Genomic DNA, 14,774 nt, shown 5'->3' on the forward strand with positions numbered 1-14,774 from the left:
AAACATGAGTTAAAACATGCAATACTTATATAATCGGCTAATCTAATAGTAGGAAAATATTTAAGGACTATTGTTTTAAAAAGTAATACTGGATCAGTTTTATTAATCAAAAAGATTTTACAAATGTGGTGATTTGAGGCCTTTATCACTGGGCATTTTGATTGACTACATCTTAATGGGGGCCCAGACTCTCTTTGTAAGTGTCTCCGTTGATTTTCAGGCATATGCAAGTTTAAGAACCACTTATTTTCTCCACAGCTTTGTAAAACTCCGACTAAAAAAAACTAATTTATTTAAGAGAATAGGTACTATAAATTAAATCGCTACATTTTGTACCATTATCAATCACTGTAATTATTCAGTAGAAATGATTGAGTACATGTTATGGTCCTAGCACTGAGGATCTATGTATAAGTTAGCTTGTACTGCCCCAGAGCTGCCATGGAAGCAGAGGAAAGACATCAGACTCCACTTGGAGGCCTGATGGCCTGAGTTCACCAACACTGGGGTCCACGCGGGGGGGGAGAAATAACTCCTGCTACTTGTCCTCTGACAGATGCACGCCAGGTCATGCCATATGTAGTCGTTGTGTACATACACAATTAAGTTTTTAATTTTAAAAATGAGATCGAAAAACAATGTCTTATAGTTTGCCCAGTAACCTGTTTGCTTTTTCTGTTGTGGTCCTTTACAATTGAGCCTTCTTCTGCTCTCTGACCACTTGGCGTGCCCAGTCTCAGCATTCTCTATTGCTTCCTCCTCCTCTGGAGTGCCTTCTCCAGATCCCACATGGTTCCTCCCACTCTTCTGTGATCTGTGAACAGATGTCCTCTTTGGAGAGTCTTTATGGATACCTGTGTCCAGCTGCAATTCAGTCTCCTCCTCATGCTCCTTTCCTGCTCACTTCCTGCCTCGAAGCCATCACTGTCTGGAAGGCTATAGATTTTGCTACTCTCTTTTCATTCTCCCCTTTCCTAAATGTTCATAAAACTGTTTTTTCTTTCCTAAGTAATTCCATAAGAACAAGAAAATTTCCTAGCTGGCTACTGAGGCTGTTTTACCCTACAGGGTATCCAGAGTACTCACTCCCATGTTTGAATAAATGAAAATAAAGATGGATGGATGGGCGGGCAGGCGGGCGGACAAATATGGATGACAGAGAACATGTGGACAAATATATAGGTGAATAATATTTGATAATAATATTCTATAATTTTGTGGTTATAGGTATAAAGTAACAGATTTTTCCCCTAAGTCTGGAGAAGTTTTTGCTTATTTGCCTGACCGTGTTTGAGTTACATTGGCATCAGACACTATGTCACTATAGTAAGGTTTGGATTGCTGTAAAATTAGAAGTCAGCTACATTTCCTTTTGTAAAAGTTGGTTATCTCAGAAAAATAATAATGCCCGGGCAGAGATAGCAGAATTTCCCCTTTTCTCTCTAATGATACATCCAGTATCCCTTTACCACCTGATGATTTTTTTTTTTTTTTTTTTTTTTTTTTTTTTTTTTTTTTTTTGATGAGCTAGAGATGAGTGGTCCAGTAGTCTTTTTCCAAGGGACAGTTGTGAGCTGCCTTGTGGGTGCTGGGAATTGAACCCAGGTCTACTAGAAGAGCAGCCAAGACTCCCAACCACTGAACCATCTCTCCAGCCCCCTGATGATCTTTTTTATGATGATCTTTTATTCCTACATAGACTTGTAGGGATAGAATTTGGCGTTTTTGTTACTTGTTTTTACTTTTTGGACATAATTCCTAAAGTGTAGAAAGTCTACCTTTCTACACATCCTGCAAGACCGGTGGGATGGCAGTGTAGAGCTGCCTAACTAGGTGATTGAACGGGCCTGGAGCAGAGGGACTGTAGTGCAGTAGTTGGCCATCTGCACTCTGTGCAGCTCTGGGCTGTCCTCCGTGCCGGTTTCGGAAGTTTCAGTGTCGGAAATAGACAGGGAGTTTGAGAGGGACTTCAGCAGTCTGACTTGATTACATTACAAAGCAGATGTCCTAACTCCTCTAGACCCCCTCAACACACACACACACACACACACACACACACACACACACACACACACACACACACACAACTTGCTATTGTCCAGCCTGAGGTACACATTAGTTGGATTTTACAGCAAGATAACATTGAACACATTAAAGCTGCCAAGTTGTACAAGGACTTGCCTGGTTCTGAGTTTTCTTCTCCTTTTTGAGAATGGAAATTACTGTTTGATTTTGGAGCAATTCATCTACCAATAATTGCTTGGCCAAAATGTGCTTTTTTCTTTTTTTGCATCAAAACAAGTACTGTGTTTATTTTCTATTTTGAGTGCTTATGTTTATCACTTTTATCCTTGTGTTTATATTCTTTTGCATCTATGGCATGTTAGCTGGTGGCTTGTTTTCTCTTTGATGTTCCAGCCAATTGACATATTAGTTTTTTTTTTAAATCTACAAAAAAAAAAAAAAAACTAGTTCTAAAAATATGCAATGGCACTAAGATTTCTGCCCCTTTTCTTTCCCAACTTAATGCATGAAGCATCACTTAAAAATTCCTGCGCTTCTAGAATTCTAACGTTTTACCTCACTGGTTTCTATTCCTTGATAACTTTTACATTTCTATTAAGTGTTCAAGTTTACAGAAGCTGTAGCCTTTACCTTGTACTTCCCGGCCAATATTACACTTCCTTGTTTTTCAACAGCTTCTCAAAGGCTGAAAAATTTGCCTCGTACTTCCCTCAAAGCCAAACAGTTGCTTCCAACTTCATCTACCAAAAGAGGTAACTACAGCCTCTGCGTGAGTTCAGATTTCAGCAAGTGGTGTAGGTAAATCTCTCACCTTCTGCGTTTCTGAGTCAGTGATGCCTGTGGGGCACATTTCAAACTGGTTTTTGTCCTTAAGAAAATAATGCAAATTAATTCCCTGCTGTGTGGATAATTGCAGAAGAAACCTATTTTCTTCAGAGGTATGTATTGAATTGTTCTGAAAGGATTAAATGATAATTTATCATTTTTTCCTACTCATCTAAAACCAAAGATTATTGTTTTAAATTAATGAAAATTGGACAAAACGGTACTAAAATGTCACACATTCTGTCTATTAATGTTTTTTCCTCAAATATTGGTCTTTGGGTTTACTTATCTGTGGGGTAAGATGGGAAGACTTTTGGATTAGAAGCTGATTAAAGTTAAGACACAAGTCTTTATGGTCAGTGAATAAATTTGGAAGACTTGCTATACAGTGGTAGCTTTTGTAAGAACTGAGTGCTAAAGAAATCTATGAAAGTTGGGCACTAAGTCTAGACAATATGGGTTCCAGAAGATTGAGTGTATTGGTAGATAGAAGACCAAAGAATTGAGAGAAAACAGTGACGTAGAATAGACTTGGAGTCCTGAGAATGAACAGATGACTCAGAATGGGACAGAACAAACAGAAGCAGTGAGGAAAAATAGCCCCCCTCATGAGAGTAAGAAAACTTGAGGAAAGAGGAAATTTGATGTGTCTTTTTTTTTTTTTTTTTAATTTAAGATGCTGCCAGGCAGTGGTGGCGCACGCCTTTAATCCCAGCACTCGGGAGGCAGAGCCAGGTGGATCTTTGTGAGTTCGAGGCCAGCCTGGTCTACAGAGCGAGATCCAGGAAAGGCGCAAAGCTACACAGAGAAACCCTGTCTCGAAAAACCAAAAAAAAAAAAAAGAACATTAATTTAAGATGCAGTTAGTATGATTGCAAAACACTATATACTTTTAAACAGGTTTAAGTGTGTTAGCAATGATTTAGTGTGTGATTGTAAATAATTCGTTTTCAAAGTTAGAATCTGTAGGAAAAAGAATAGCCAACTAGTAGCATAGGGTCCATGCTTATGTATTAAGCGCTAGGTACTCACATGCACCTGCCTTGGTTCCATAGTCAGGAATAACATGCTGTGTAGGGCATGTTCTTTAGAGTGAGAGGGGGTGACTTGGGACTTTATAGGAATAAGTTGTTCTCTTAGTTGTAAGTAGTAAGATGTGATAGATATACTGTATACTTCTAAAATCTAGGAAGTTGAATCCTCTTGCTACACACAGTAAATGTCTGCCAGCTCCCCTGATTTCATCATTGCACAATGTCTATATACATGAATGAAAACATTGCTTTTGCCCCATAAACATGTATACTTTTTTTTGAGACGGTTTCTTCTCTATGTAGTTCTAACTGTGGAACTCACTATTTGGACCAGGCTGACCTGAAGAGATCCACCTGCCTGTGCCTCCTGAGTGCTAGGATTAAAGGCATGTGCCACCATGCGTGGCTCTACCATACTTTTAAAAAGAAAAAAGAAATACCTTATGGAATTGTTTGAGAACAGTGGACTTCTTCTCCAGATTTTTAAAGCATTCTAGCTTCCTCTGGATAGTAGGGAAGGATAAACAGATGAACTGGCTAGGGTTGCTCAGTGCTAGGGAGCTTGCTCACATGAGTCATTGGCTCTGGGTTTGAGTCTCAGCACTGGAGGAAATAAAATAAAAACAAATTAATTTCAACAGAGTAGTGGGAAGAAGTATGTGACAACAAGTTGTATTGTCCAGCAGAGCAGGAGGCCACTAGCCTGTAATAAAAGAACAGCTGTTGCTTACTGTATTCAGTCTTGTCTAGTACATCGTTTTTACTTCTGAATCAGGTAGCTTTGTGTGATTTTACATAATTACGTAAAGATGTTTGATCTTGTGGTTTTTATATTAAAAGACCATATCTTTTGACCAAATTTCTAAAGGGGTTACATTATTTTTGTGAATCTGAGCTCTCAAACTTCAAACTACCTACTCTTACTTAGTAATCCAGGCTTTCATGTGTTGTGGTGTAGGGGTTATCATTACACCCTTCTCTGCTTAGCTGCCTATGATGTTGCATATCTGTACCCTAATACTTGGAAGGTGGAAGCAGAAGGATGTGGGTTCAAGGCCAACCTGAATATATAGTGAGATCCTTTCTCAAAAACCAAGGGCTGGGGGTATAGCTCAGTGGTAAAGCACATGCCTAGCATGCTCAAGGTTGTGTGTTCAGTCCCTAACACTGTAAAATGCAGTACTGGTTCAATTGCTGATGATCGTGAATTTGAGAATACCTCTAGGATCTGAGGCCAAAGCCCACTGCACCAAGAATAGCCCCTTTTCTCTAAGTGCTTAGCATCCAGTAATAAAACTACTGTTGCCCTTTTCTCATGACTTCATTCAGATTGAAGTTAGCACCTGGTATCATTTCCTTTCTACCTAAAGGGTGCTTTCTGACACTTTTGTGAGTGGAAAAACTAACGACTAAGTCTTTCCATTTTTTTTTTGATGATTGCTGTTACTTTGGTCTGGGGACTTGTTTCATTTCTGCTGTGTATACTCAGCCCATTGTTTAGCTGAAGATTCAAGCAGACCCCTAAGCTGAGTTCTGAAGGTCTTTGAAGAAGCTCTCCTCTGAAGCACTTACAGATTTCTGTTTTTGTCTTTTCTGCTCATGAGTTTGATCTGCCTGAGATACCCTGTCTAATCTGTAGTTCAGAGAGTGTGTTCAGAACAACAGCAAAAAACTATCGGGCTTCAGTACTGCCACCTCTCATCTCAGACTCTTAGACCCAACAGTCCAAGCCTCCTTCTTGCAGAAATCACTGCACTCAATGGCTAAGTACTTTTTAAATGGTTCCTGAACCTGTCCGGCCTTCCAGGAGTCTGGCAGCAGGCTGATCATCCTCTCAGCCCTACTTGAGCTCTCTTTCGGGCTGGCTTCTCTGGTTCTTGTCCTACAGCTTCCACTCAGTCCTGGCGGGGAGGGTATGGCAGAAGAGAGCAGCTCACATTGTGGAGCCAGAAGCAGTTAGCTAGCTTCCTCCTCCTCCTTTTGTCACATTCCGTGTGTCCCCATTCCTGTGTCCCGCCTCCACCCCCATGTGGTGTGCCACCCACAATCAGAGTGGTGTCTCTGCCTTGTTTGATCCTCCCTGAAACATCCTCACAAACTCACCTAGAAGTCTGCTTCCCTAACACTAAGCACTTGTCAGTCCAGTCAGTCCGAATTAGCCACCCATCCTTCCTTTCCTCCTTTGTGCAGTAGACCTTTCGGTCACTTCTCTCCTACACGTGGATTGACAGAGTGAGAAAACAGAGTGTGTGGAATAACCTGCTTCTGTGGCCCAAGCTTTCTCTCCGTTTGTACCCTCCTGAAAAAGGGGTTTGTTGGAGAAAAGTGTTATCCTTCTGCCTCTGGTCCACACACCTCCTGCTCCTGCCTTATCCCTAAGGCTCTGTGTTTGATAAAGCATGTTAAGGTTTGTATTTGAATTATGTGTTGTGTCCATGGCCTTCGGAGGAAACTAAAACCCTTTCCGAGGAGATGTGTTCAAACATGAAGAAGTAGAGAAGGGTGGGTGTGTATTCCAAGAGATCTAAACTTAGTCTCAAAGGGACCTGTTGAAATAATAAAATGTTTTTGAGTCTTTTCTTAACTTAGAAATGAATGAAGGCTACATTTTATTTCATGTATCTGGCATTTGTTTTAATATAATAGCATTTTTCTTATTGGACTTGGCATTATATGACTTCCTAGGCTCATATGCTCCTGGATTGCACACACATGTGTATTGGGACAACTCTCAGGAATTATTTCTCTCCTTCTGCCGTGGGTTCCAGGGATTCAGTTCCAGTTGTCATATGTGTGTGGCAAGCACCATTACCCACTAAATCATCTCAGTGCCCCTGGAGCTGACTTTTAAAATAATAATAACTATTAATTCCTTATTTCTAGTTACACCGAATATGTGTCTTTGAGGCTACAGTCACCTGATTTATGTTTACATGGACACCCAACCCTTTTACCTCTAGAATGTTTATATGGCCCTAGTTAGATGCTATGTGACGCCTACATACTTCTTTTTAATTTTTATTTATCGTTGTGTTGCATGTGCAGGTGCACATGCAGGCAATGATGGGGTGCATGTATGTTACATGCCACAGCATATGTGGAGGTCAGAGGACAACTCTGTCAAGTCCTACCTTTATATGTGTTCCTCAGATTGAACTTGGGTTTTCTAGGTATTTGTGGCAAGTACCTTTAACCACTAAGCCATCTTGCTGGTCCCTATGGTGCCTACCCCCTCCTGTTGTGGGATCCAAGTTAAGCTGGTTAATGTACTTTTTCAAGGACAGTTGTAACCCTCTGAGGTAACCTTTTTCCTATTAGCCCAGAAAAGTCCTATATGGGAGGCTCATAATTAGATGCTCTAGTGCTCCATTGTCACGGGTAACACGGCAGTGGCTTCATTGGTACTTGGTTCCTCTGAAAACACTGGCTTTCCTTTGCTCTTCTGTATGCAGTACCTTCTCCAGGCAAGTTCCGCTCCCCTGCAGCACCATCTCCGTTGGCTCTTCGGCAACCAGTGAAAGCATTTAGTAACCATGGGTCTGGTTCTGGTGGCCAAGAAAGTACACAGTTCACACAAACCACCTCCTCACCTGGACCTCCCGTGGTGCAGAACCCAGTCCCAGCAAACCCTTCCAGCAATATCAACAGCGCCACTCTAACCAGACCTGCAGGGACAACTGCCATGAGGAGCGGCCTGCCCCGGCCGAGCGCCCCTTCTGCAGGGGGCATCCCAGTGCCTCGCAGCAAGCTTGCACAGCCTGTTCGCAGGTAAGTGGGAAAGGTGGTCCCTGGCACACCTGGGCCTATGAAAGTGAGCAGATGGCAGTCGGTATTGTCTCTAAGGAGAGCATCACCTCCTTGTTTTGAAGAAGACTTCATTTGGATATTATACCACCGTGGTTCAAATTCATTTTGTCCCAATGCCTAACACGATTAAGCATCTCATGATTAAGCAGCTCCTAGGACAGAGTTGTTAAAGACACTTGAGTTGGTTGTGAAAATTGTTCATTTTGAGAATAACAATAAAGATTTAAAAAGCACAAGGCGTCGAGAAAATGCTGGCTGCCCTAGCCGGGCAGCTACTTCTCACACTGGTACAATTCAGAATTACCTGTGGAGTTTGTATAAGTGTAGAGACCCAGATTCTACACCCCGAGATTCTGACTGAGCACCCTCACCCCCATTTTGTTGTTTAATCTTGAAATGATTCTGACCCCAGGGAGGTTGTGACCAAACCACGTGATCTCTACCCTTTAAGAAGGGGATTAACACCACCAATAAGTTGAGATGTCAGCTATAATTAAAGTTTATTTTCTTGAAAAGAAATGCCAATCTTGTATTTAAACTATATTCCTGTACTTGCTTATCTTACTGTAAACATTTCACAGTTTGAGATTTCGTTGTAGAACACATTGGCTTTGTGTTGTGCACAGCACTAAATAACTCCTTACTTTGTCTAACTGTCACAGTAAGGAGTACTTTTATGTTTTAGATGAATATATTGAAATTAAGTAATTTTTGTGAGGACATCCAACTAGTAAGACTGTTAGTTACAAATTTGTGTGACTTCAAAACCCTTCACCCGGTACCCCACTGCCTGCCACTCTGGTGGTGGTGACACTCAGTCACACTGTCACAGTCAGCATTTGGCCTCACAGAACAATAGGTCAGTTGTCCATGTGTTCGGAAAGAGTGAGACTTTCTTTCCTCTTGTCTTAATTCATAGCCACATTAACAAAAAGAGGTTAGAGGAATCGCCTGGAATGTAGTAAAATTTGAAAGCTGTGAAGATGCTGAGCAAGGAAAGGTTGTTCTAAGAGTTGTTTAGAGCTGTGATCTTAATAGTTCCCTGCAGTAGAAGACATGTGGCAGAGTGTATGTAGTATTTTGTACAGACATAAAAAGTCATACAGTTCCTTGATTCCAGATCCTTGCCAGCTCCGAAGACCTATGGTAGCATGAAAGACGACAGTTGGAAAGATGGCTGTTACTGACCGGCAGAGACAAGAGCGCAGAGGTCACAGCTTCACGGACACCCTTCACCAGGCTGAAACCAACTTTTATATGCAGACTCTGCAGCTAAGACTCTCGGGGTTGTCCAGCCCCGGCCCTCTCTGTCTACAATAGCACAAACTGGCAGAGATGACGAAGCAGCACTTTATCCCACGTAACATCCGATACGTTTGGTAATCATGCAATCACTCTCCATGGAGTCACTCTTAGCTTTGTTCACTAGAAACACGGTTCATTTTTTATTGTTTGACAGAGGCGGCCACTATCTGGGCAAATACCTAATGGATGCCAAAGAGAAACGCCCATTTGTAAAGAGAGTACTTTTGTACACGGGAAGGTGGTGAATTCAGGCTGTCCAAAACCTCACGTTCAACCTACTTTACTGTACGAATAGTATCAATAAATACTGTGTTAACAAGAACTAATGTTCTGACTAATTAAATTGTTTTATTAGTCCTTCAGGATAGAGTAAATTATAAAGATTGGGAGGGAGAAAGGAACGACCTGAGCTAAAGACTTAAAACATGCTACCTGTGTTTAAGAGAGTTTTATAAATTACTTTTGCAAACTCATTGGAAAAATTATCATTCTTTTAAATCATACATTTTAGACATAGTTTACACATAGCCACCGCCAGGTGGTGTCACCATGCACGCCCACCGGGTTGCATCAACATCTCAGACTTCTATGTGCTTGTTTTGATTGCCAAAAGGGCTCACTATCGGCTACACAGTCTTCTAAACCTTACACTTCCTGGCTCAGGAAAGATGGCCTTTGCTCTTGAAGCCAACTTCCTCACATGCTCTTTTCTGTCACAGAACTAAAAGATCTTGTTCCCATGACCAGGTTTCTATGATGTAGAAGAACAAGTTGTATGTGTCTTTATTCTTGATAAAACAACACCTCCGAGCTTACAAGCTGGATGAAAGCATACCACAAGAGGAGGGGAAATCTATGCATTTAACTACAAAGTCTCTGGTGATGACCGCTGCATTGCTGCTCTTAAGTGGTGTAACGGGCTGTTAGGTGGTAGTCGGTCCACTTCAAGCTGAATAACTGTGTGATGTATCTTTAAAATACTGTCCCTGTTGACTTAGATTCTGCCTTACATCAATGTTTGCATTGTTTGGTAAAAACCATCCAACTCTTAATTTGCTAAATAACTCGCTGTCTAATGACACATGCGTGTGTATATACCCTTGAAATCAACTGTTTCGGTTTTATTGGATTATTACCAAACTAACTCAAGCTGACTTCTCATTTTTGATAATGGGGTCTGTTTTTTAAATACTTAGTCTGGACATATCTAAAATATTGGCAGTTGGGTCACATAAAGGTGGAGGGATTTGAACACGTTTCCTGTTAGTAGAGGATGTTCAGAAAGTTGGAAGTAGAAATGGAAGGAAGGAAGCATCGAGTTGATGATAACAAAGACCCAGTCTGCCAGACTGATGCTCCACCAGCAGGGAGACCTTCAGCTAGCTAGCAGGAGCAGCCGTCAGTGCCGGGAGCTGGAGTGTAGAACGGAAGAACGTGTATCCTTGCATTTGAAGGTGGCGAGGGGGAATGGAGGGGTTGTCCACAATGATGAACTAAAACTGATGCTTTTCAGAGGAAGACGAAATGTGCTTGGTGGGAAGTGTCTCGTGTAAATCTAAGGAACAAAGAAGTAGCCTCTGTCTCTGAGGAGTTACACGGCACACAGCAAACAGGTCTCTGTTTCAGTGTAACATTTCAAAAAAGAATAAATGCTGCAATCTAATAATTTAAAAGAACTTTAATGAACCATCTACTACATTTTTTAAGTTAGATAATCAGTTTCAAAAGGAATATTCAGGTTATTTAACGTTGTTTTTAAATGGCTGCATCAGAAAAAATATCTATTTTTTTTTAATTAAAGTATTTCATCACTTGTTTAAAAATGTATTTTGGATCTGAGTTTGGTGATATTATTTTACCTGCTGCTGTACTACCACAGACTATTGGCTTTTAGTTTCCTAAAGAGAAAAATTGCCTTTTGACTAGAAAGCCTTTGTGTATTGCCAGTTTTTCTGTTTGGGAAAATCTAAGGATTTACTGTGGTTAGTCGTACAGAAGAAATGTGGATTTGATAAACTAGTGCCTATGATTTTAACTTATGTTTGATATATAGTAGTAAGGGGTTATGAATGTTGATTATTTTGTGCCAACAGCCCAGAATTGTCACTTATATGTCAGCAGAAAACTATGACCTCTGCTTCCAAAGTTATTTAATTTTCTCAGTGTTTGGATGTTATTTTTTGTAAGTGTGTTAATAAAAGTGTAAAGAATTGGAAAAATATAAATATTCTTAAGCCTTTGCTGGATCATTTTTCTACAAAACTTGTTTGTATATTATAAAACCCTCTGAAGAGTTGACTTCTCAGTTTTCATACCCTGGAAATCACATTTTGTAAAACTGGGGACCATTCATAATTGTCAGATACTTTTTTAAATTATCTCAGAACATCACTTTTATAAAAAAAAAAAAAAAGTTTTTTTGAAAACAAAGAAAATTAAATACATATGGCCCCAGGTGTTTGTATAACTCTAGGATGGTCTCTAGACTATGTATGTTTAAATTGACTTTATTCATTGTACAGGTGTTCAGTTTTGACAGTATGATGCATGGTCCTTTTAGATCACATGGAGTTTGATTTGCAAACATTTCTATAGCTGAACTTGTAATATGTGGTTGCCTCCTTAATAAACAGCCTGACCATAATGTTTACTATTAAATCTATATTCATTTTCAAGTGTTTTATTAATTTCTGGATATGGCAAGATTCCTTCTCTCCTCCCCACCCCATTGCCTACAGTTTGTCTTAATAAATTTCTCAGCTGTTTTTGTAAACACACAGACTCCAATCTTATTGCCCTTTTAGATCCTGACTGGAAGTCTGGGGTTGTCACCAGAGTCTCGGTCTCTCTCTCTCTCCCTCCCTCCCTCCCTCTTCTTTCTCCATCTTCCTCCCCCTCCCCCTCCCCTTATTTCCTATTTGAATCATTTGGAGTGGTCACAGTTTACATTGGGTTTGTTCTTGGAGCTTTTTCATCTGCTCTGAATTGCTACGTAGCTAGAAAAGGCATCTAGAGCACACAGGAGCTATTGCCTAGAAGTTCCAACAGGGAGGCTCCGTGCACTTTCAAGCCACATACTGTTTGAGGTGAGCAGGTAGCTCACCTATGATGGATGGAACAATAGACTCGCGCTCCTTAGTGAGTTCTTCCTGTTCCCTAGAAGATGCTCCAGCCTGCGTTACCATCTCTCTCACTGATGACACCAGAAAAAAGGACACCCCACATTGGAATTCTTTTCCCTGGGCAGCTGAAGCCTTAAAGAACCTCTTGAATAAATGTCAGTATACTTATGTTAGTTATGAGTGAGAAGTTTATCTAAGCCATCCATGCATGTCTCCAACAGGAAACCTCTGTGGAGGCTCTTAGGAAATATTTACTGTATTAGAGCTTATTTGGGACATAGGCAAATAGCACACATCTGCCATCCTAGTACTGAAGCAGGGGAATTGTGAGTTCAAGGCGAGGCTGGCCTATATACAGTAATGCTGACTCAAAAAAGAAAAGGTCAACCAAAACAAAAAGCCAGGCGGCAGTGGCGGACACCCTTAATCCCAGCACTCAGGAGGCAGAGCCAGGCGGATCTCTGTGAGTTCGAGGCCAGCCTGGTCTATAGAGCGAGATCCAGGGCAAGCACCAAAACTACACAGAGAAACCCTGTCTCGAAAAACCAAAAAGACAAAACAAAGGCCTTCTTTGAAAAGGCCGAATAAGCGTTAGAGAAGACAACGTAGTGGGAGGGGGTACTCTTGAGGTGCTGTGACTAGTCAGTCCTAAGTAGAAAGCTAGGTGGACTAAGACAGACTTAACTTATGGCCATACTTACAAGTTACTTCAAACTCTGAGAACTACATACTAATTCAAACCAATTCTCGTCTGCTTAGAAAGAGTGGTCAACAGATAACCAAATTCCAGCTAAGGGGGCCTAAGTTCTGCTGGTCTGTACACCAGAGGGAATTTCATAGTCAAAAGTAATGTACATCTCAAAATAACTAGAAGGGCTATTTTAAATATTCTCGCCACAAGAAAATTATAAATGTGCTAAATATTCTATTATAAAGTATATATATACATCAAAATGTACCCTAAGTCCTCAGTTTATAGAATTGTCAATTACTAACAAATGGATCACAATAAAAAGGAAAAATCATTTTTAATATTTTTGAAAGTATATACCTGTTGCTTTAATTTAAAAAACCATAATGACAAATGATTGTCTACAGTTCTGTAATTTAGAAAGTAATATTGAAGCACTTACCAAACGTGGTTGTAAAATACAGAGTTGAAGGGTAGAAAGTCCTCGTGTTAAAATGAGAACATTTTTCTCATCTAAACTTCTGAATGCAATTGCACTTGCACAGATCTAACTCACTGTGTAGAGTTTGATAGTCTCTCAGTTTCTCCCTGACACAGTCATCACATACATTGCTTCTATTGTTGAAACAGTATTTCTTCTTATAGACATAGAAATTAGAAGAATACAGCGAATCAGAAAAACCAGTTACATTGGTGTTCAGTTCAACCTCGGAAATTTGAGGATATTTGTTTTCGGTCTGTGGAACTGGGATCAGCCATGCTTGACAGTAACCTTAACTCCAGAGTCACTGGGGACTGGTGTGCTTTACACACTGCTGGTGTGAAGTACTTGGTTCCAGAAAGAATATACAAATATTAATGTTTTTATTTCCTAGTCCTTTATTGAATCTTTACCCCCAGCCCAGGCTCCAAGCCATGGATCAACAGTATTGAATACAGTGGAAGTTCTATGGCAAATCTCTCTCTCTCTCTCTCTCTCTCTCTCTCTCTCTCTCTCTCTCTCTCTCTCTCTCTCTCTCTCTGTCTCTCTGTGTGTGCATGTCCGCCTCCCCCCTTATTTTTTGAGATGAGGTTCCTCACTGAATGTGGAGCTCGCTGACAGAACTACACGAGGTGGCCAGCGAGCCCCGGGTCTTCCTGTCTGGCTCCCCAGTGCTGGGATCACAAACTCACGCTGCAGCTTCTGATAGGAGACTGAGCTCAGGTCCTCGGGTTTCTACAGCAAGCACTCTACCAACTGAGCCAGCTTCGCCAGCTCATTAGCCAAAACTACTTTTTAAAGAAACAGCAGACTTCATCAAAGAATGCAGAGGCCCTGTGTGGAGTTCAACTTCAGAGTCACCGGGAGGGCTGCGGGAACACATCCAAGAGTACCGAAGTCAGCATCCCTCAAATTCTGAGGTCCACTCACTAGTGGATTGATGGGGTGCGGCCAGAAAGTTGGAGTTCAGTTTCAAAAGCATAGCTTCTGTGAGAACCACTTAGGAAGGGGGTGCTGTCTATATGTGTGAACCAGTTTGGGAGCAAACACAAAATAGGTCTGCAGCACCAATGCCAGAGTGCATGGAATATAAAACAGCTTTTCATCGGTATCTGTTACCCGGCAGGAGGCACTCACGGTGGATGCCCGAGTGCTGGCAACATTGGTGCTCTAGGTCCATTGTTGGCGACTCCCCTTGGCATCCTTATAAACTTCCTCCAGAACACCGGCCAGTTTCCGCTCAGGTGTTGACATTTGCAACCCAAAGGGCTCCTTTTTCAAATGGTTCTTAAATTGACACATAAAATACATTCAGAGAAGTGAGGGAAGCCAATGTTCCGTTAGAATCCTCACTGAGCTCAAACACCTTGCAGAGAAGAGGCCCAGCCACCCAGAACATCCTAACACGCCTCTCACTCCCGCCCTCCAAGTTGGAGCTGCCCTGACTTCTAACACTCGTAATAGAGCTTTGAACTTCAAGTGAA

At 41.1% G+C, this 14,774-nt stretch overlaps 1 protein-coding gene across 3 annotated transcripts in view; it reads left to right on the plus strand.

Moving 5' to 3' along the window:
* Slain2 (SLAIN motif family member 2) overlaps positions 1-11,769 on the plus strand; it is a 57,097-nt gene extending 45,328 nt beyond the window's left edge. Inside the window, exons 7-9 of one of the 3 annotated variants that reach the window (XM_028860701.2) lie at positions 2,700-2,777; positions 7,337-7,652; positions 8,812-11,769. In XM_028860701.2, coding sequence (XP_028716534.1) covers positions 2,700-2,777; positions 7,337-7,652; positions 8,812-8,878 — 461 coding nt within the window. In that variant the 3' untranslated portion in view covers positions 8,879-11,769. Of the gene's footprint in view, positions 1-2,699; positions 2,824-7,336; positions 7,653-8,811 lie in introns of those variants that run through there. The other 2 variants (XM_037209086.1, XM_028860753.2) reach the window with 2 other exon arrangements.
* The last annotated feature ends 3,005 nt before the right edge of the window (positions 11,770-14,774 follow it).

Source organism: Peromyscus leucopus, chromosome 10 (genome assembly GCF_004664715.2).
Source record: "Peromyscus leucopus breed LL Stock chromosome 10, UCI_PerLeu_2.1, whole genome shotgun sequence".
Taxonomy (NCBI): domain Eukaryota; kingdom Metazoa; phylum Chordata; class Mammalia; order Rodentia; family Cricetidae; genus Peromyscus; species Peromyscus leucopus.